We start from the raw sequence: 23,789 nt of genomic DNA, 5'->3' as shown, positions 1-23,789 counted from the left end.
AATAACAAGTGGGTGTTAATTATTTGTTTTTATGTGGTGATATAATGCTATTTAATCCCGTTTTTATTAAACTTTCAATAGGTCGAGTGCTTCAAGGTAGTTTGAGTTTTCCCAACAGCTCATGAACGCACCGTTTGCATACCTGTGCTGTGTGATTACATAATTCAGTGGTTCTCAACATTTTCAGCTCGCGACCCCCTAAATAAAGGTGCCAGAGATCGGGGACCCCACTGTACCTGAAGATGGTTGAACACAGACATGAACATTGAAGAATAGTCATGTGGAGAGAAGGTCATCTATAAGGGGGAATAAAGAGGAGAGATTTTTGGGGTCCATCCATAAAGTCAGTAAAATGATGGTCCATTGTTCTATGAATATGTGATAAACACATATTTACCTGAATAATATCCACTGTTATCCCGAAAGTTTAGTATTATTTGGGCCATAGTCTCTAGTCTTCTTAAAGTTGTAAATCCTTGTTTTAATCAGAAATAAAATGGGTTAAAAGTGACCAAAACAGTGGAAAAGGTGTTGAAATGGGATTGTAAAAACCACAGAAATTGATTAAAAGCTGCAAATTACAGTGCCCAAAAATGGACAAAAATGTAGTAAAAAGGGTTCAAAATGTTAATAAAGGAACAATTAGTTTAAATTGGCAAATAATGGGCATGACAACTGGTGAATGTGGTTAAAATGGCAAAAACAAGCATGACATGGTGAAAAGAGGTTAAAAGTGACAATAATGGGTCAGTGTATGCTACGTTAGGTGGGGAAAGTGGTGGAAAGGGTTTATGAGTGTTGAAAATGGGTTGTAAGGGGGAAAATGTGCAGAAAATGCACTGGAATTTGATGAAGTGTCAGAAATGGGAGTAATATAGCAAAAATGTATTAAAAGGAGCAAAAAATATGGCAAGAAAAAGTGATGAAAACAGGTTAAAATATGGAAAGTTTGGTGTAGTTGTAGAAAAAGTGTAAAAACAATCAAAAATGGACTGAAATTGTTAAAAGAAATATTCTTAGTTTCTTAAAAACCTTAAAATTAGGTCTCAACACCAAGGTTGAAAACCCCTGCCATAACTGAATGTGAACAATAACTTGACCACCTGGTTAAACCATGTATACATCCTGACACATGGTTGTTCCTTACTAAGTTATTTGATTTCCAATCACATTCAGTGCTCTGTTGGACTTGACCACAGGAGCCTGCCTAGTGCCTTCACTCCCTCCATGCATCAATGAGCTTTGGCCGATGTGATGTGAACCAACGAGCAATCACAGTCACAACGACGGCACTGGTTCATTGCTTTTTTTTTAATTCTTCTTCCTCTTCAGTTAACCACTCGTGACAGATACGGACCACTGCGTACACTTGGGACACTGAAGAAAAGACGCGTCTTAGGAAAAGGTCTGACTCCGTCAATAGCCCATCATAATTCAACCCTTTCCCAACACCCTCAAATGTTCACACTTGCTCATTTGTTCTGTCGCTAATATGTCAATAGTGAAAACAAACTCGTCAGTAGCTGCCAAACACATAATATAACAGCTCACTCTCTAGAAAGAATCAGTTTCAGTGGTTATTAATGATATATCTACCAATAAGCTGACACTAGTGAATGTTCCCAGTGTAGTTGAATTTTTCACATTGATCAAAAACAAAAACCTGACTTAGTTATAAACAGCAAGGTTTCACAAGTCACCAAACAGAATATTGATAGGTCAAGTTATGGTTAAAATAACATAAATACTTGTTGATCAGTTGTTTCATTATGTTCTCAAATAAAAATTAGGACAAATATTGAAAATAATAATGTTCTAATGGCTTTGGTAATGCTTGTTTGGAAATGTGCTACATTTAAACATTTACTTTCAAACAATTACCAAAATAAATGAGTGCTTCCCAAAATATAGTTTGGGTGACATAGTGGGTCCCAATTAGGAGTGTAAAGAAAAAAAGTGATTCAGCAATATATTGCAATATTTCACCACGCGATTATTCTATCAATCCAAAAAAATGTCCAAAATGATTTTTTTTAATCATGTTTTTAACAAAAAAAAAACATTTAATTGCACTAACATATACATAGCACATAAATGCTGGGTCACTGGGTGTCAGTAAACCACATCAGACCTTGTTAAACTACAGTACATCACTCCTCAATGCATTTTAGTTTGGAAGTTGATTACACTTTAATTTTGTAAAGCATAAGAATTTAGCAGAATCAGAATTTTACACTTTGATAAACATACCACTTGTTTTTTTTGTTGGTACTTGAATTACAGTTTGTTACTATTTTACTTATTCTCACAAGTTTAAAAAAAATTAAATAAATTGTATTTCATACCCTTTTGTACTTGTAAAGTTTAATTTTGTATTAATGATGTTGCGATATATTGTGATGTATATCGTATTGTTTAGTATCAGGATATATTGTACCCCTAGTCCTAAGCCTCCTTTGAGTTGAGAGTTAGGAGATATTTTTAACAACCCAGTGAACTTAGCTTTGGTTTTTCATATTTTAAGTTTAATCTAAAAAAATGTTTTTTAAATATCACAATATATTTGGACTCTGTGGAGACACCATTATTCTATTTGGGGGTTTGACCTACAGAAGTTTGGGTACCACTCTAATAGATTTAAATCCTCCTTAAAACGAGCTCCTCTCATCTCTATCACATTGTACAAGGTCTCTCTTTCTGTGAATCAAAGCAGCACACCTAAAGGATACGCTAACTGCTTGTGATTACATGTGTGACTCAATGCCAGGAGTAGGAGGGGGAGGACGAGTGCATGGTTGCGGTGGCAGCAGGAGAAAAGGCTGCGTGGGTGGGGAGAAATCACAAGTATGAATATTTCACAGCTCCATGGGTCGGTCATGGACGCCACCACCTCTTCCCCCACCTCCTCATGTGTGTCGTCATCACATTGCGTGTCTCATGTACATTTACACCTCCAGAAGTGATGTGGGCGCCATTGATTTTTTTTTTTCTTTTTTTTTTTTTTATAGCTACAAATCCAGTGACATCACTGCATGTATCATTCATGCCTTTGCTGACGTGTGATCAGGACTTCTACAGAGATTCATTATATGTTAAGGTTTCATTTCTTCAGACATCTGTTTTTCAGGAAATTTGATCTCTTGACATGTTTCGACTGTCAATTGCCAGTCTACTTCAGAGGCATCTGCTGATCGCTTTGATGTTTCCTTGATTTCCGCGTAACAATTCCAGCAAGTTCTTTTTGTCTTCTTTTTGAATAATATGTTCCTGAAAAACAGTTATCTGAATACATGAAACCTTAACATATAATTTAAAAAGAAGACAAAAATAACTTGCTGGTTTTATGTGTTGGTGGAAAAAAGTATTTGAAAATATCTTAAATTTGAAGTATGTTGGTGTTTACGGTTCATAAATGTTCTCATTCATCAGGTCACCATGTATCTGATGAGTTTAATTACAACCTGGACAACTACTCCTAGGTATCTGTGAGTATGTTTCACTTTGTATCAAATAGGATCCTTCAACAGTTGAAATAAAACTTGTTTTCATTTTTTTAATCATACAGGAAACCTCTGATCTTTTTTTGGGCTACAAGACATGGCAATAAGTCAGTGTTTTTCAACCTTGAGGTCGCCTGGAATTAAAATGGGATTGCCTGAAATATCTCGTAATTGGTAAAAAAAATAAAAATAAATAATTTTTTAATTATTATTTTTCAAATACACATAAAGTAACTGTAACCTATACTTAAACATTCTCAAATATAAATAAAGTTCAAATAAAATGCAGTATAAAAATGGCACACTTGTTACTTTGTCACTAATCCTGGCTACTCTGTGTTTGTAACACACTTTAATAAACACGATCAAAAACTAATTCTAAAAAGAAAAAAAAAAACATCTCTGGGGTCACTGGACATTGTGATATCAAAATAGGTGGGAACCTCTGCATTAGGCCAACGTGAATTGGTATTATTCCCATCATTCCACTAAATGGCTGCTTCACCAAGAATATACTGTAAGTGCACAGAACTTCATAAATGGGCTTGGTTTAAAAAAATACTTTTTTCCTGCATATTTTGGCCACTGGTCTGGGAACAATCATCAGAACACAATAGAGCTTTATCATTTGGTGTCCTTGGAAGCGTTTAAACTTCTGATAAAACTGTAAATGAAGAGTGCAACTGTTTCTGCTCAACTATGGAAATTCTAAAACAGAAGATCAGAAGATCTAAATAAATTATCCATCCATGTTGAATACCATTTTAGAATCAGTTTAAAATGCTTGCTAAAGGAAAACATACAAACTACAAACTCAAAAGACCAAGTCCTCACAACTACAATTTTAAGTTTTCTGTTGAACTTCAACATGGATGAAGACTTTATGCCACCTGATATGGGTAAAGATCAGGTTCTGAGTGTGTTTTAGAGCATTGTATAACTCCACATTTTTGTGGCTGGATTTAGGGTGCTTTAATAAAGGTTCAGTCCTGGACTTGGTTTGGCTCAGTTTGCATTCAGAGCGCAACTTCTGACCCGCTTCTAACAGCCTCTTGCCTAGGTGCATGAGCTAACCACTTAAAGGCGCTATTACTGGATTAGAGACTTCTCTAGGAAGAAAAACAGAAATCTGAAGAGGCGGCTCTCATCTATGGGTCAAAGCGAGCGTTAAAGAGAGCACAGAAATGTATTCTTCTCTGTTCTGTCACAACATTCAATGTTACAAGGCAAAGGGAGCAGCAACAAGTTCTCAAGTTTTTTGTGGTTTTGAAGCTCTGTTTTGCACCGTTGCCAGTTCTTCCTGACCACCCACAATGCTGTGCGCTCTACGTCAGCACCAAAACGTCCTATATTTGTTCCATTCCACAGCGTTCCTAACCACTTTTGGCTTCAATTGGAAACGCTCCGACACCGACAAAAACAATCGCTCTAGAAGTTGCCGGTTTGATCCACTCAAGAATTTGTTTATGTTGCAATCCTAGAGAGTCTCAAGCCTCTGGCTTTTTGGGCTTTAGATTATGTACCAAGGTACATTGTTTAAAGATAGTGACCGAATGGTTAAAACTTATCTTGCATCACTGAGAGTATACAATAAATTATTCCTGAGGAGTTAAAATATATCTTTTCAGTCTAAATTGTTTCTGTATATGAACAAAATAGCACAGGAAACTAGGGGTGTCCTGATCCGATATCAGCCTGAAAATGAATATCGGATGAAAAATTTCTGAAAGATTTTCGATTTTTTTATTTATTTATTTATTTTCTATTTTATTTTATTCAATTGTATAATACTGTAGATATTATGTTGAAGGTTAAAATGTATGTAACCAATTGGTTAATAATAAATGGGTCAGTTTTTCTCATACCTTACACATCACTTGATCAAGCCTTTTCTAACATTCCACACTACAAAAAAAGTAATTATTGTTATTTTTTATTAAAAAAAAAAGTAATAAAAGTATGTATGATTCATGCTGATATCATATCGGAATCGGCCGATACCCAAGGCTGCAATATCGGCATCATATCAGAAATGAAAAGGTTGTATCGGGACATCCCTACAGGAACCTATACAGTATATGTAGTCACATACAGTTCAATAGTAAATGGGAACCAGTCGTACAGCACAAACTCCTGCTCAGTTTAAAACAAGTTTGGTTGGACAACAAACCGATACAAACCCTGATGTCATCTTAGGTGGGAAATGCATTTAAATATTTCAACAATACAAGCATATTGCATGAAGAGATGAGACCATGGTGGATGATGATTTTGAAGGCAGCACAAAATGGGACTTTACACAGGAACCAAAATAGTCAAACTGTAACCTGTAAACAAACAAACCAGACCTGAGGACCACATGAACCACCACCATAAAGGTCTTGAACATCCCCGTACAACACCGGTCTCCCAACCACAGACAATCTGATGAGGTCGCTGTGAGATGCTTCAGATAGAAAGTGTCAGTTTAACTGAAGGGACACTTCCAATTAAATGTAAACTTTGCTAAAAAAAATAAATTCTTACTCATTTTCAGTATCAAAAAATAAATAAAACACTATAAATAAACCACTGCACCTAATGGAGGGATAGTATTTTAAATGTATATGTTTTAGACAATATAATCAAAAACTAAATACTTTGCCTTGCAAAGGTTTTCTTCAAGTTTTACAAGATATATGAGATCTTCATTTGGCCACTGACTCATTTATTATGACATAAAATCTTGGAAAACAATGGTAAAACAAGCAAAACAAACAAAAACTATAGGCTTAATTCTGAAAACTAACCCAAACATTTATTTGAAATAAAGTCTTACACTTTAAATATATATTTTTTACTCTAAAATTAGAGTTATGGCAATACTGGCTTTATTTAATCAATGATAACTTCCTTTTAAAAACAAATTTAGTGAGCAACAGTAAATGGAGTGAATGGTTGAAAAATACGTTTGAAAAATTTAAAGTGTGGTTCTAACAAGAAAAACTTAAGTAAATATCCTCTAGCTGCTTTCATATACCATCCATGTAATAAAATATAATATTAATTTAGCCTGTACTACTGTGGTGCAAACATTCTGTGTCTTAAAGCAGAAGTTATTCTGGATTTGCTCCAGCTTTTAGACCGGTGGTGTACAGTTCAGACCAAACATGAGCCAAAAACAAATGAAGCACAATAAGCCATGAACCCTGAAACCCAGCAAATACAACCTCAAAACGCTGCTGTGGTTGAGTTCTTTTTTAATTTCATAACTTGATTAGTCCCTCCAGGAATGTAAGATTTTCTAAACGTAAGCAGGCAAGTGGAAAGATCCTCTGAAGAGGTCGCCCAAACACAATGTCAATTTGTGTGCAATGCATCACTTTTAAATTAGACCTTTTAATCAATTGTAGTTTTAAATGTGAACAAAAAAATGCTAAAAAGTGAATAAATAAAATTGCTATTTGTAAAGCTGAAATGTGTGTCTATGTTTTCATGCATCTGTATGCAAGTTTGAAGTTAAAATAGGACACACTATGACTGTGCTCATAATAACATGATTTAAGGTTTTTTACAATCACAAATATTTATTTACTTTTATCTCTTTTTTTCCTACTCTTTATAAAATTTAATTTAAAAGTGGTTTTAAAAGTTTAGTAAAACCACACATTTTGATGAAATAATCCCAGAAAATTGGTGCAATTTATTTAGCAGGTTTTTTGTTTGTTTTGGTTATGTTTAGAAATTTGGCTGCTAATTTAGTGAGTTTTACATTAAAAAAAAAAAAAAAAGGCTGCAAGATTTTTGGAGGGACTGACCAGGGCCTTTGGTGAAACCAGAGAGGAAATCCAGAATAATGACTCAACCATATCCATCTACACATCTAAAAGAGATTGGTTAAAATATGCTTAATTGACTTTTAAAAAGTGCTTTAAATAGTTCATCTATAAAAAAAAAAAGTGAGGAAAAAAAGTTTTTACAGTGTCATTAAAGACAAAAGTGCGATATCTAAAGAATGGTCAGATTTCTAGATACTTTATTAATGAAATTGTTCGATATAGTATACGATAGTTAATTTTTTTCTTTGTGCTTGTGTAAATTAATATTTTTTTTTAGAGAATTGGCTGCTAATTTAGTGAGTTTTACATGAAAAAAGGCTGCAAGATTTTTGGAGGGACTGACCATTTATTAGGCCTTTGGTGAAACCAGAGAGGAAATCCAGAATAATAACTCAACCATATCCATCTACACGTCTAAAAGAGATTGGTCCAAATTAATCGAGTTTTAAAAAGTGCTTTAAACAGTTCTTCTAAAAAAAAGGTTTTTACAGTGTCATTAAAGACAAAAGTGCTACTGTATATCCAAAAAATGGTCAGATTTTTAGATACTTTATTAATGAAATTGTTCGATATAATATAAGATAGTTAATGCTTTCCTGTGTGCCTGTGTAAATCAAGTGTTTTTTTTAAATTAATTACGGTAAGTAAAAAATTATTCTGCACCAAAATCCATTGCTAACTATGGAAAGTTTAGCTAAATTCTCAGACTTTGCTCTCTTGTTTCACAAAGGTCACATGTCAGACTCCAGGTTGACATGGAGGTGAACAAACCACAGCTACATCTTGAGGCCGTCTGGGCCAACCTGCTCTCCCCCACCTCGGACCTTGAACCCAACCCAACCCCTGCCCCCTCTGGAGCTCCATTACACATGAGGACTGGATGGGACATGCGGCGTAGGTGGACGACACCAACACCCTCTCCTCCCACCAACAGCAGACGACACGTCCAGTTACTTACGTGTGAGTTTCGGCCTGACGGGTGGCTGACCTGCGCCAACGTGTGGAGGATTTCGTTTAGGAGGGGGGAGTCCTACGAGGGGGGGGGGGAGTGGACGACGACGTGTGTTTATAGTCAGAGAAAAAAGGAAAGAGAAAGAAAGCATTCATTGCAAACAGTAGAGCAGGCTCAGACTGGATCTATGCATCACTTCCACTTCTGTTTAAACTCTTACAGTGCCAGATATACGCAACAAAAAGTCCAACAGCTCACATCAGAAATAAAAACATACGTCAAGAAAATAAAAACATACCCTGACTCTTCTTATAATCGGTTGAGCTGTAGGTAATATTATACGTGAATTCAACAGACTAGTGATTAGGGCTGAAGGATTTTGGAAAATATCTATCTAATCTAATTGCAATTTATTTTTCCTCAATATTGTGATTTAATATGCGTTTATTTTTTCAAGGGCCTCTCGTCATGTATTTTTCAATGAACACAAGCAATACATAAATCTGTTTCATAATCAACAATTTCAGATTTATTTAAACTTTAAATAAATATAAAAAATACATTTTAAAGCACAGATTACAACAATAAAGCAAACAAATCTGTGGCTTTACCTCTTCAACATATCTAACTAACTTCACGTTTCATGTGGACGGCACTTCTTAAACACTCTCTGAACTTAACAGGACAGTACAAGACTGGACAAAAAAGAAAGAAAAAAAATGCAGCCTTCGCGGGAGTGCGCAAATGCAATGAATTGTTCAGTCCTACTAGTGATAGACTGATACTTCGGCCGATTTTTGAGTTTTTCACGTGCCTCGGTGTCGGCCGATGCGGGTTGCTGCGTTCGCCAATCCGCATTATTTACAGAGAGCAGAAATATTTCTTATTTGTTCTTGTTCTACATCACCTGGTTTTAATATTGGCTAAATATTTTTTACTTGTCGTTCTACCTCACCTTTGTTAATTTCTAAAAATGTTGCTTTTTTAAAAATTGAGACTTGTACAATTTGTTATCATCATTGTGTAATTTTTATAATGTAAATTGAGGGAGTAAAAGTAGTATTGGCTCCAAATATTAGCTCAAGAAAATTAGCAGTCGGTATCGGTCATCAGCTAAGGCTGATGTGAAAAAAACGGCATCGGCCATATACTGTATAAGTAATACTGGACACTGAACTGACTTTGTTGGAGCACTAGTGGAGGACTGTTTATTCATACACTAGTAAAACATTACATTTTGATTGAGTAATGTTAAAATTAAGAACAGGAGTAAAAACTCAATGTTGAAAACTTTGAGATTAAAAAAGGGAGTCTTTTTCTAGAGTTCTCTCGTGAAAAGAGTAGAAATATTTGCACAGCAAGTCAAATAATAATGTGACACATTAGGCCTTGAAACCAGAATTTTCAGGTAACCTCTCGAACATCTTTTGCTTTCTGTAAAACAAACTGGGCAGAGAAATACAACGTATCACCAAATAATAACTCCCAGGGTGTAGACTTTAGGGGTGAAGGTTGCAAGGTTAAATGTGCATTGCTTGTAGCAGCAAATATATATTCTGTCTTTTTAAAAGTAGCCCATACTTTAGCTCATGTTGAACGGAATGCAAACAAGTCACATTACTCAAATTTAATATTCGTCTTGTTTTCTCAGAAGTGAATTTGCATTAGTTTTTAATAATTTAGAATTGCTTAATAGTAAACTACAGCAGTGCAGACACAGACAACAATAGGATTTGTGTTACTTGTTTATTTTAAAAACTCTGACAGAGTACAGAGGTAGATCTGTGTCATTATTCAGCCAAAAAAAAAAAAAAACAATTTTAATGATGAAAAAAAATTCAAATAAAATAAAAATGTCACCATTTTTTAATTAACTTTAATAATGAGGAAAAATAATGATTTAACTGTGTTCAAATAACTTTTTTAATTTTTTTTGGTGAAGGTCAACACTACATGAAGTGCAAAATATTTTTTTTTTTTTTAAATGAACTATTTTGTTTGAATTAAGTTTTTTTTTTTTTTTTAAATTGAAGTGAAGTTTTTTGATTAGAAATATTTTTTTCCCGATTGAAGTAACTTTTTTTGGATAGACTAAGGAAACAAGTCTCCATAATGAAGACAGGTAACTACATTACAGTGGAATCCTGTGTAGGATCAGATGAGCCTACATCTGGCACTGAAAGAAACAATCCTAGTGTGGAAGTCCTACAGACATGCACTGCAGCAGAAAACAGATCACATTTAACCAGCAGCTGCAAACAACTCTGCTCTTTCATATACTGGGAACTGATGAGTCAGCAAATGGGAAGCCTTAACCTGAAGTTCTTGAATATACACACACAAAAAACACATTTCCATACACCCCTGATAACTGGGTGGAAGAAACGAGGCAAACACACGAGCCAATATGGTGATGCTAATGCTTTAATGGAGAGCCTATAATCTCAAACCCACATAAACTCAGCAGCAGTCAGATGTCAACACTCACTATTTAATCAGATTTCAGCAGATTCATTGACTTAATGAGGCATTAGCACATTGATAACACCACATGTTTTTAAAAATTAGTCATACAGACTCTGATCCTGGATATGCTTCTTCTGAACAACTCAGGGACTCAAATTCCCACCCGGATAATCCAGATTTTACAATCTCAAAAATTAAAAACATTCAATGATACTACACCATAATTACAGGGCTATTTATAAAGGATTTTCCCACAATTAATTTCAGCATTTCCCTTTTCACAGAAAAACTTTCCAACTACGACTGTTAGGGCTGGGCAAAAAAAAAAAAAAATCAATTTAATCGATTCATCGAATTTGTAGATAAAAAAAACATCGGTAACGGTATCGATATTGAAAAACCGATATGTTGTTTGAGAAATGCTAAAAACAAATATGGAGCCTTTTCCATGACTAAAGTTGAATAAGTATTTTTATTTTGCACAGATTATTTTATTAAAAGTAGCCTTAGTTGTTTCAACGAAGAGATAAATTATGTGACCTTAAAATTAAGCTGGTGGGGACGCAGGATCTGCGGATATGTTGGTAAAAAAAAAGAAAACTTTATTACAACTTTTATTGCCTTTTTTATTTATATTTGTATTGTTTTTTTTTTTCTAGTTTTGATACTAGGGCTGGGCAATATTTTGAGATTTACAATCTTTCAAGTTTTCTATTTTGGCGATATGGAAACTGACAATATCGCCTATGTCGATATATACAGTATATAGCCAAAAGTGCTGGTTAATAAATGTGACTGTGTGGTATTTTGCATCAGCAACTTTGACCAAGATTTGTCTTTCCACTCAGACCATATTTGAATTAAAAATATTGAGATACATATATCGTATAACGCACATTTAGAGAAAAAATATCAAGATACGAGTTTTGGTCCAGCCCTAGTTGATAAACTGTTAAATGTTAAATCTACAGTTTGTCTGCATTGTTATTGTTCATTGTTATTTCAGTTTCCTGTTTGTTTTTCTAATGTTCCTTTTCATAATATATTCTCTGAAAATATAGCCAAATATTTATGATTTTTTTATTTATTTTCAAGAAATTTAATACAAACAGAAAAGCTTTCGTAGTAAGTGTACATACATTTTCCCATTTGTAGCCTACATGGCTAATATACATGATAATAAAAAAATAAATAAAATAAAATAAATTAGCTATAAAATAAACGTTTTGCAGTTTTTCAGAAAAATTTTTTCTCAATGCTTGCTCATCTTCTATAAATTCATACTAATTTAAAAAAAAAATTAAAAAGCCAATGCATTTGAAAGATGAAATAATTAGTCAGGATTTTCTGATGGACACACACAGAATTAGCCAATAGTGGGAAACTTCCAAAGATGTGATAAAGTAACTAAATGAGTTGCGCGATGAGGATTGATTAATGATGTCTGAAAAAAGAGAAACAGATATAAGACAAGCCTGTTGAAGCCAAATATCAGATGGAATCTTTTCCCAGAGAAACCTTTAAATCAATCCATCCTTATTTTTCCTGCATGTAACCAAACACCAGCTGTTTCATACCGCTTCCTCCACAAAAGACATACAAAAGAGGAAACATTAAATTTTTTTGGGGATTACATTTCAATTTCTGACTAATCCCATAAAATTATGAAAATACGGGATTAGAGAAAAAGAGAGAGAAAGGGAGAAGTCTACAGTAAACAGAGAGCATATCACAGGCATTCATTCTTTGACCTTTTTGCACAATATCCATGTTGTGTAATGACTACTTCTGTATTTAATAACAGTCATGGCTCAGAAAAAAAACCCAAATGTTTTCCTCCCAAGAAACACTGTGTATAAAGAGAAAAAGTTGTGTCTTAACAAAAAGCAGACGTATCAAGCTTAGAGTCACTGAATGTAAGCCCAACCAGATTAATAAGAGCAAAGGCATGTAATGCTTGGATATGCACCAAAAGGAGGAGAATCTTTAAGGAAATTCAGAATGAAACTAAGGATTCAGTGTTTTTCTGGCTGCCCACACAAAACTGATGAGGTCACATGTTCTAACCCCAGAGCTTTTGAGTAAGAACACACTGAACCCTCCACCTGCCACGCTTTCAGGCTGCGTAAACACACCATTAAGATACCACATAAATAGGAAAAAACTATCATAAAAAAGCATTGAAACAAACAAACAAAGATGGTGAAATAAGGATGAGATGACCGAGACTCCTCTGTCTCCATCCCCATCGTCGTGCCCAGCACTCCCATTCACACAAGTTTTATTCTCTATGATGAGGCAATACACTCACCTTTTATTTTGTAATATTTAATAGACAAATTCATTTTTATGGTTCTTTACTTTTAATGTTTTATGCTAATTGTAATGTTTTCTATTTTAATAAAAATTCTCACTTTCAGTATTTTCGTTGTCGTTTTCTGTATTTTCCTGTCATTTTGTGTAATTTTGTTAGCAGTTTTGTGTGTTTTTGTAGTCATTTTGTTTGTTTGATTTTATTCCTCAACGCAACATTACTCAATATGTTCAAAATAATTAAACAATAATGGGAAACCGTTGTATGCTAACCAAATGCTTGAGATTAAAAAAAAGAGAAGTTGTCTGAACTTAGCCAAAGAACTCTTAAAAATGTTTTCTAAAGTTCTGTAATGAAAAGCGTAGAAATATTAGTCCAGTGAATCAAATAACAGGGCGACACAATAGGCCTTGAAACCAAAATTTAAGCCGCCATCACTTTATTTAAGCCCCCGTTTCATCCTTTTTGCTTTCCGTAGTCGTCATTTTATTTGTTCACGTGGTTGTTGTGTCTGTCTTTGTTTCCATTTTATGTTTTATGAATCATTTTGTGTATTTTTTAAATTATTGTTTGTGTACTTAGTTTGTATAATGTGTTTCATATTCCTTCCAACTTCTTGAATTACAATTTTTGGGGGTTTGCTTTCGCTTTGGGGGCTGCAAAAAAATTGACTGAGGGCCACATGTGGCCCCTGGGCCACCAATTGCCCATTTCTGCTCTAAACCTTTTTATCATTTTTAACTTTTGTCACTCTTTGATCTGTGACTGAATTTGTAAGAAAGGTGCTATATAAATAAACTTTTATTGACTGATTGAAGAACTTTGCCAATAACTTTTTAAACTTCAAATCATTGCTGAGGTGAGAGTTAAAATCATCCTATAGGGCCACTGAAATATTAAGGGCAGTGAGAGAAGCTTCAAGAAGGCAACTGATCTGTTTAGGAATTCAATATACTTAAATTAGATTTTTGCATTATTGAGTTTTAGTATAGAATAGATTACGCTGCCAATTAGAACAGCAAATAAACACGTTTGTTTTGTTTTTTTCTTCTTCCTGATAGCGAGTGAGAGGTAAATTAAGTGGTTCCCAACCTTTTTTGGGTCGTGATGTCACAATTTAGATTTGTTTTTTTTATTTGATTTAGTCATTTCAGGCGACCGCGTTTGAATTCAGGACGTCCGCAAGGTTTAAAAACACTGGTCTAAGTTAAATAATTTATGTTTACACCCTGTGATCCTCTGATTTTTGCACTATTTTATGGCTTTATTTGCATCTTTACAATTGAATATCAAACTTGTGAAGTGTTCTATCTTCAAAACTAAAAACCTTTTTTTTTGAAGCCCAACATTTTAATTTAACATAATGGTAACATCCCCTTATGTGCTTATGGATTTCCTAATTTTTGTGATGGCTTTAAATATATTGGTCATGTCATCATTCATCAGCAGGAGTTGCAAAAAAAAAAAAAAAAAAAAAAAAACTCAGCAAAAAACAAGAATGTGAAAATCATCAATAAAATACTAGAACAGAGAACAGGACCAGCCACACTGAGAAAGGGATGTGAAAATTAAGTTGGGAAAATAAGCATTGATGTTTGGTAATTTGGCAAAGCATGGTGGAAGAAATCTCCCACTATTGACATTTTTTAAAAAAAAACCCCAAACTCTGTTTGTCCTTAGGAACGCTGAGTCAGCACAAGAGTTCCACAAAGGCCCAAATAAACCAATACAAACAGCCACAAGCTCAGATGAAAGTGTTTAGTCACTCACAGGTGCACCATTGTTACTTCTGCAGCAGTTCCAGAATCTGCAGCACACCGCATAATCTCATGTAGCAAATGAGAGTTTAATAAGTGCAGAACACAATTTCAAAAAACACAAAAACCACAGGGGGAAACAACCGAATAATTGTTTAGTAATTTAATCTGTGTACCCTTCGTTCTTTCATTTCAAAACCAAATTAAAACAGATTGTTTTTTCTGTTTTATCTGTCAATAAATACAAGGAACGTCTGTGTGCGTGTGTGTGTGGAGCGTATATCTCAGTAACGCGATGTCTGATCGAATTAATTTTATTTTGTACGCGGGTTAAACCGGACATGAGAGGGGGGGGGGGGGGGGGGGGGGCGTCCAGATATTCTCTGGCTCTGTACTGTGAACACATGCCCGCAAAGTCCGTGCACATTTATCCTGAAACACAGCATTAAAAAGCACTGATATTTTCACCACGTGTTTATAACCAAATGCGCACCTTGGATGTACATTCGACTCGCACACAGAGTCGTTTAGAGAGAGAGTTGCGACAATGGAAGTTCGAAATAGACTCAAATAGTTCCCGGCAGTTATTGGTGGGCAATGGCAGCGAACAGCAAAACATGCACATTTCTCCGAACACGGCATTGGGCTGATATGACTGACGGAGGGGGTGCATGCACACGGCCGAGGCATGTGTGTGAGAGAGAGCGAGCCCACAGGAGAGATTGAGAGAGTCCGACACGGCAACCAGGACAGGTAGCAAGTCGCACACACACCCACACACAAGTGAGTGCATGCGCACGCATTTTTATTACTTGTGAATAAATGGAATTTTGGTATCATTTGTTGTTTGCCATATCTGCATTGAAAAAGGGGTGAAATATTTCTACACCCAGAAACACAGGGTCACACAATATATCAGGAAGTTTTCACAGCATAGGGGGTGTGGCGCGCACACTATTTGAGGGCCAAAATTAATGAAATAAAGCAAAAGAGTTCTTGTTTCTTTGTTACTGCCTTACTTTTAGGGCTGTGCCATCTAAGGGATCTGATGATTCGATTAATCCTTTTCCTCACTTTGTGGCTATTTTATACTTTTAAACAAGGTATATGTGTCGGAACGAAATAACCAGAAAACGAAGGGTACACGGATTCATTTTGCCAATCTATATCAGATGTGGTTTACTTCATTTATCTGTATCTGCTGAGGATTTCAGCAATTAATGATGAAATTGGAATTTTAGTTAGGAAAGTACACAAAAAAAAACCCCCATCCCAGTAAAGCCTTGGCCAGTTGAAAGCAGACACTGGTGGTTTATCAAAGCAGCAGCTTCAGTGAAAAGGTATCTTCTAATTTTATTGAAGTTATGGAAACAAACCCTTGACCAATCAAAGCCTATAGCACCTGGGAAGCGCTAAAAATCACCTGAAAGAACGTTTCACCTTACGGACCTCGTGAGGCCCCCCTCCCAGTTATTAACAGACGGTACAAAGCATCTGTGAGCAGCTGGATTTCACTTTCTCATGTCAGCAGTTCTTACCTCGATGCTGGTGCTAAGGCTGGGCAAAGTGTCTGAGGTCACCGTTGTGCTTTGAAGGCTGGAGAAGTCCCATAGGTTGATAGGCGCCGCGGGGTCCGCCCCTTTGGAATACTCCGTCCACTTCTGACTGTCCAATAAGGTCACTTCGTAAAATTCCTGGATATCTGAGGAGACATAACAAAACGTACATTGAGCACCAATAACACACATTACCTTTTTATTGTTGGACGTCTTTCAAAATACATTAAGTGAGAAAAACAAATCCCCAAAGTTAAATAATGGGCAAATATTGGGATTCCACCCACTCTTCTCATATTATTGACATCAACATTGACTTATATATTTAAAAAAAACTAAAAAAAAACAACCAATATCAGCTTTTTTAAACAAATACAATGTATGGATTTTTTTATCTATACAATGTCGAAAAAATATTTTTAAAATAAGCATCTGTACATATGACTTCAAGCGTTATAAATTAAAGGTAATAGCTTAAAAAAAGAAGAAAAGATGAAAAGGAAAAAGGAGAGAAGACAAGAATAAGAATAAAAAGAAAAACAGAAAAAAAAGAGAAAAAAGAAACAAATGGACAGAAAAAAGACAGAAAGAAGAGAAAGAAAAAGAGAAAAGAAAATAAAGTAAAATAAAATAGTTACAAGAAATTTTATTTTTGTTATTAATATTGCATTTACTGAGAGATCTGTGAGCAGAACTGTACGCCATAGGCAGAGTTTGAGATTCTTACCAGTGGGGGCAGCAAAAAAAAATAAAAAAATAAAAAAATAAAATATATATATATATATATGCAGACTAGAGAGAGAGAGACTCCAGTTTCGTGTCACAAATACAGAATGGAAACAAATTTACCAATCTGTTCATATTATTATCATTTCTGTAACATAACTTTTGAAAGCTGTATTATGGACCTGCCAATGCACCCCCTGCCCCCCCCAAACTCTGCGTATGCTCGACGAATCTCAATTTTGGGGTATTTAATATAATGAATATTACCATGAATTGAATTATCAATTAATAAAATTTGGGTCATTTATTTCGGACAACATGTTGCATGCGTTGGTCAAACATGAAACACCATCACAAAACACTCATCATATATTAACTTAAACTGGGCTCTTGAGATCTGGACCCTGGGGGCCAGCAATGCATTTATAATGCATATTAAATGCCTTTAAACCCTCCGGTCAAATAAAATAGTTCCTGTTTCGGTATTTATTTTACAATAGAACATACATTTTTTTTTTCTATAACCCTTAAAATGCTTGTGATTTAGAGCATAAACACTGAAATTGTTGTTTTCCAAATAAAAATACTGTAATACGGTATCAGATCGCGACTGACGTAGCTTCAAGTTGACAAAGTGAGTCCAGAACCTGTCGGTCTCAGCTGTTCTAACATCTTCAAACTACGCGATGTCGAGGGGTCGACTCGATAATTACAAACATTGACAGATGTCACGGTTGACAGATTATTTGTTGCATTAAACTGTAGTTTTTGTCAACCAAATTCATCACGTTATCAATTGTCTGCTAACGTGTTGACAGCTTCAAATAATTAAACAAAAAAAAATGTGAAAAGAAGGAAACATCTTTCATTTGAAACATTTGCTTTGGAACAGAAGCCATCACGGGTTCAAAACTACAGTATATAAACAATTAAGGACATGCAAGTTTCAGTGTAAACCAGGGGTGTTAAACTTGTTTTAATCCAGGGGCCAAATATGGAGCAGTTTATCTTTAGTGGGCCACAGATTTTAGGCAGGAATATTAGTAATTTAATCATGACTGTGCTCTAGTTTGCACTCCCACACATAAATTAATTAGAAAATATGTACGACATCAATAAATCAAAGCAATAAGTGACAAATCAGTAGGGGTGTTGGAAAAAAATTGATTCGGCAATATATCGCAATATTGCGTCGCGCGATTCTCGGATCGATTCAAAATGCATCCATATCGATTTTTTTTTTTTATTTAAAAAAAAATAATTCTTTATTTATTTATTACCTTTATTTAACCAAGAAAGTGTTTTCCACTGCAGGAGACATTGTAACTGCACAAAGACTAGTGTTTTTATCAATAAATTTTTTTTAAAAAGTACTAACTTTCTGCATTTATTTGTTGTTCTAGGCATAACTAATTAATTAAGTTACACTAAAGTCATGTTGCACTAAAGTCAAAGTTGGTTTAAAAGCCACAGGCAGATTGTATGTTATTTTTTATTTTAGGTTGTTGGTACATGGCATGGTTAATGTGTAAAATATTTCAATAAAACATATTTCATACATAATGTTCTGATGAAGGTGTAAACATTTACGGATTAGTTGTGTCTTTATTCATATATATTAAAAAATATTGCAATAATCGCCTTATACTTTTATATCGGGATATATCGTATCGTATCGTGGCCAATGTATCAGGATACGAACCGTATGGCCAGATGCCAGGCAATACACACCCCTTTCAATTCATTTGATTTTGTGACCCATTTTTATGTAATTTGAGGAAGTTTTGTGGAATAATTTGGAGAAAATTGCACGATTTTAGAAAGATTGAGAGTTCTTTTAGTAATGTGAGATTAAAAATGCACATTATGGTAGTACATATGTGTCTTTATTATTCAATAAAAAAAGTTGTTTTTTTAAGGTGATTTTTTGATTGAAAAGTTTTTTTTTTTTGGATTAAATAATAAAGACACAAATCTACCTCCATAGTAATGAGGGGTCTTGTCTCGTAGTAGTGCAACATTTTTAACAAGACAGACGTAGTAAAAGTTACAAGTATACACCATCTGTGTTCTATGAAAACAAGGTCAAAACATGCTTTTTTGAACATTTAAAAAAAAATAAAATAATCAAACAATACATTTGTTGAATTTCAATATATTAATTCTGAGTGGTCCCCCTCCAACAATAACTGTCCACCATGAACTTTATAATCATTTTACTACAGTCAGGATTTGAATTGAATTGAAGTGCGGCTCAAATTATGGTCCTTTGCTAAGTACATCTACTACTACATGGTTATTTATTTTTGGATGCACACAAATCTGAAGTTTACAAGAGCACACGGATCAAAAATAACCAGTGCTTTCTTTAGACTGGTGTGGGAGCCGACCGTCGCCCTGTAGACAGGGCCAGTACAGATGTTTCTCCACAAAACCAGCACATTACCAATTTACCAGCATGTCACGGCGACTGGCGACCAACCACCCTTTGATCTTTTTAACTGTACGCTTCAGCTTGTAGATGGAGAACTTTTTCCAAACCCTTCAGCATGACCTTATTTCAGCCTTATACTTTTGTTTGAAACAGTTACACCAAAGGACTTTGTTAGTTAACCCTTTAACATCTGTAATATTAAGGGGCCCATGTAACGCTAAATGAACTTTTCTGTGCATTAAACATCATAAAGTGCTATTTGGGCTTCATACACATGCCCAAAGTGTTTTTTTTCATTGATTCCCTCAATCGTTAGTTAGAGGGTGATTTACTCCTTTCTTACTGCAGGGTGAGCCCAAACACCTCGCTCCAATTTGATGACGCGTTCCCACTTTGATGATGAATTTGACATGGCACTGAGCTGGAGAAGCCATGCCTCCAGGAAGCTCTCTGCCATGACTGACATGTAAACAGACACGCCCACGAAGGTGAGCATTTCAGCATCCTTCGCGCAGTGCTATGTCTGTATTTTCTACAGTCTATTTATGTACCGGTGAACGCCCCGCCCCCACGCTCTGTCTCGTGTTTCTAAAGGAGGAGGGCGGGCCGTCCTCTGGCCCTAAGTCATCGTGCGGGGAGGAGGAAGTCAGTGTCCCATCTATAGACACGCCCACTCCTGAATATGCATAAGTATTTACTGACCATTTGTCTATAAAATGGTCAGTAAATGTTCTATGAGAAGTGTTTTATCCTGTTCTCCATAACACTTTAGACTTCCAATAATTGGCAGGTTTTATTTATTTTTTTACCATTTATCACATGTTCTATCAGTGTAATATCATTTCAAAATGAAGAAAAACAAAAACGAAAAATATTTTTTGAGATTTAGTAGGAAGAAAACAATGAGAGCTCACAAAAATAACATTTTTCAACAACTATATAAAAATGTGAATTTATAAAACTATACTGTATACTTTATTTCTTGATATAAAATAGTGACAATTCTACAGTCAGTGCATTCTGTAATAGTAAGCTTCTCAGGAAGACTTCCTCCAGCGCTCTTTCACAGTAAAAGTCGCACGTGGAGCTCTTGAATTTACTCCTTAGAGTTTAATCTAATCAGGTGATGTGACAGCACATAAGAGCGTGAACACCACCAGCTCTATAGAAAACACATTGAAACACCCGCCACTGAGTCATTGATATCATGTATGTTTCAAGAAGTTACTTTGTAATGTTGTATAAAGAGATAAAATTAGGAACCAAACAAAAGGTGTGAGTTTGCGATGATAGAACATGTTATGTAATAGCCTTTGATGACTGGAAATAGCATCAATGTAGTGGAGGAGGTGAATCAAGATCTAAAAATATCAAATTCCCTCAGTGTCTGTCTCAAGTGCAACTGTAGCAAAGCACAAAGTAATCTGTGCATCACATCAGTTACAATGACGTGCAACAATTCTGTACTTGGTCTTCATTAAAAAACATCAACATCGATTACATATACAGTATTATATTATAATAATATTATGTTAAAGCATTGATACTTGATTCATGCTGGCCTCCAGATGTGCTCCAAACATCTTTCAGGCACTCATAACTCATGTACCTAACATCAATCAAATCGAGAAAATAGCAATGGGTTATTCCATGTCATCTCAACAAATTTTCAGGACATCCCGCACACTTCGGCCTAAAAATATTTGGACATTTTTACCAATTGTTCCATGATTATTCAATAGACACATTGTGAATTTGTAGCTTGATCGGATGAATACTCTTCTGAGATATGGACTAGAGGTCGACTGATATGGACTTTTTTCCAAGATCAGCCATTGGCCAATCTTTCTTTTTTTTTAATTAATTGATTTATTTAGCACATTTAAGTTAAGAAAGAAGCTTGAAATAGTTTAAACCGACTACTTGCACATTGTATATTGTTGTCGTGCTTTACTGCTACTTACCCGTCCTGTACTTTTTGTTTTACTTGGTTATGTACAGGTATATTTATTGGTCGAACTCTAATATTGACAATTTAGTGAGGGGGTATTTGTCTATTTTTGCACATCCATATTTTTCTTCCATTTTCAGCTTCCAATCTTTTAAGAACTACACCACATAGGAAAATGAAATTTGGTATAGTAATACATCTCCATCTACTCTCTCAGAATATAAAAAAATATCTGCTATACATCTTCTCTGGTGGACATGTCAGCCCCTCAGAATTGGGAAAAAGTTTGTCTTGGTTTCGGGTTATTTCACCACTTGCGAATATTGAAAATCCTTAACATGAGGCCATTGTATCGTGCCTCTGTGTCTTATCATTTGATGTTTATTTGTTTTTCACTAGTAGCATAAAAACATATAAAAAACATTTATGTACATAGCATAAAGCTGATCAAATTACAGGGAGCTGAGACATGTAAAATTTTGAGGCGCTGGCATGTCCACAAGATAGGATGTATAGCAGATTGTTCCGTATATTCTGAGAGAGGCAGTGGAGCTGTATTACTATACAACATTTTAGTTTCCTATGTGATGTAGTTCCTGAGATATTGGAAGCTGAAAATGGAAGAAAAGTCATTAAATTGGCCGTATCTCAAAAAGTATTCATCCCATCAAACTAAGAATTTACAGTGTGCCTATTGAATAAACATGGAACAAAGAAACTCAGAATTTTCTGAGACCAAAGTGAGTAACCCATTTGTTGAAATGACATGCAATGACCCCAATGCCTAAACTTTCAATGTTGTTATTTAAAGCTAACTACTAAGTTTGAAATAATGTTTCTTTCCATCATTTATGAGAGCTGCAGTAGTTGTGTGTCTACACAAGGTGGACTGTCAAATGTCTTTTTCCAATGTGGTAAACTAAAAAATAAATATATAATTACTGAAGCAACAGATCAGAAGACAGACATGAGTCAAAAAGTGCTTTGGTTTGTGGTTTTAAACCAGAAGAATCCAACACTTGCTAATTTTAGTGACCACTGCTTTACTGTGGTGCAGGGTTTAACGTTCAGCACAGATTTTCTATAATGATCAAATTTGTCTTAGGTTCATGTGCTTGAGATGAAGTTTGTGAAAAGCAAACAGATGTGGAGAGGAACTGAGCCTCTTCTAATGAGCCTTTTGCACAAATACCAGCAGTTTTGCAAACTGGGCCAAAAATTGGAAACAAAACAATGAAATCTAACAGGATTAGGAGGTGGTAGTTAGTTTGGGTCAGCCTGAGCTGGCCTGCTGGATTAAATTATTAAGTAAGACTTGATTTACACCACTTTAAAACAAACTATACAACTTTAACAAAAAAAGCCATTGGGGCTTTTAGTTGTTATGCTGCAAAGAAGTGAAACAAACTGCCAGCAGAGCTGAAGTCAGCATCTAATGTGAACATTTTTAAATCAAAGTTAAATCACTTTTTTCTCTACTGTGTATGATTGAGAGGGAGATTTTTGGTCATGTTGTTGTTGTTGTAATGTGTTTGTTGATTATTTTAAATGTTGTTGCTGATTATTTTAAATGTTTTGCTGCTAATTTTAATGTTCTTATTGATTTTTAAGCAGTTGAATGTTTTGATCTTTTTGATCATGTAAAGATAATTGAGTTGCCTTGTGGACGAATGCGTTACACAAATTAGCCTTGCCTTGCCTAGAGAGGTTCAATCTGTTTATTTCTTGGCACTACTTTAAATGGCAAACGTAGTTATTATTTATCAACAATATATACAAAAAAAACAATTCTGGCCAGAAGTTAAAAACTAAAACCAGACTGTTAACCTGCTGCTAGTGAGTGCAAGTGAGGATAATCATAGGAAACTTTGGACTGAAGGACGAGAGACTGAAATGATCAATGCTCAAGTGTGTAGCGTACACATGTGAGCTCAACCATATGGTTACTGTGTCTGTGGATAGTGCACATTGTTTAGGCATGTTGTGCAATCTTGGGTCCGGGGAGTAAAGCACGCCGCACACAGACTGGACCTGTCAGACCAGACCAGGGACTCCTGCACCCCTTTTCACTCCCCAGGTCTTGGACCAGGTTGCCGCACATAAACACAGAGGATTGGACTGTATATGGTTTATTTTAGCTGGTATCCTACGTGATTTCTACCTGCAGTTTTCTGGTACTGCTCCTGTTTTCATGCAGTTTGTGGTTGTTTCAGCTCATTAAAGGGGACATATTGTGAAAATTCAACTTTTGCAGTTTTCTTGATCACATAGGAAGGTAACTTGAGTGTCCACCAGCACACAACATGTGAAATAAA

General features: G+C 35.1%; 1 protein-coding gene across 15 annotated transcripts in view; it reads right to left on the bottom strand.

Annotated features, from left to right (window-relative positions):
* dlg1b (discs large MAGUK scaffold protein 1b) overlaps positions 1-23,789 on the bottom strand; it is a 126,496-nt gene that overhangs the window by 81,674 nt on the left and 21,033 nt on the right. For 8 of the 15 annotated variants that reach the window (XM_028473660.1, XM_028473661.1, XM_028473662.1 and 5 more), the window contains exons 3-4: positions 16,346-16,509; positions 8,277-8,348 (exon numbers count right to left, since the gene is read on the bottom strand). In XM_028473660.1, the coding sequence (XP_028329461.1) occupies positions 8,277-8,348; positions 16,346-16,509 (236 nt within the window). The remainder of the gene's footprint in view (positions 1-8,276; positions 8,349-16,345; positions 16,510-23,789) is intronic. The other 7 variants (XM_028473663.1, XM_028473669.1, XM_028473679.1 and 4 more) reach the window with 1 other exon arrangement.

Source organism: Gouania willdenowi, chromosome 17 (genome assembly GCF_900634775.1).
Source record: "Gouania willdenowi chromosome 17, fGouWil2.1, whole genome shotgun sequence".
NCBI lineage: Eukaryota > Metazoa > Chordata > Actinopteri > Blenniiformes > Gobiesocidae > Gouania > Gouania willdenowi.
This window is presented reverse-complemented; position numbering and strand designations above follow the sequence as displayed.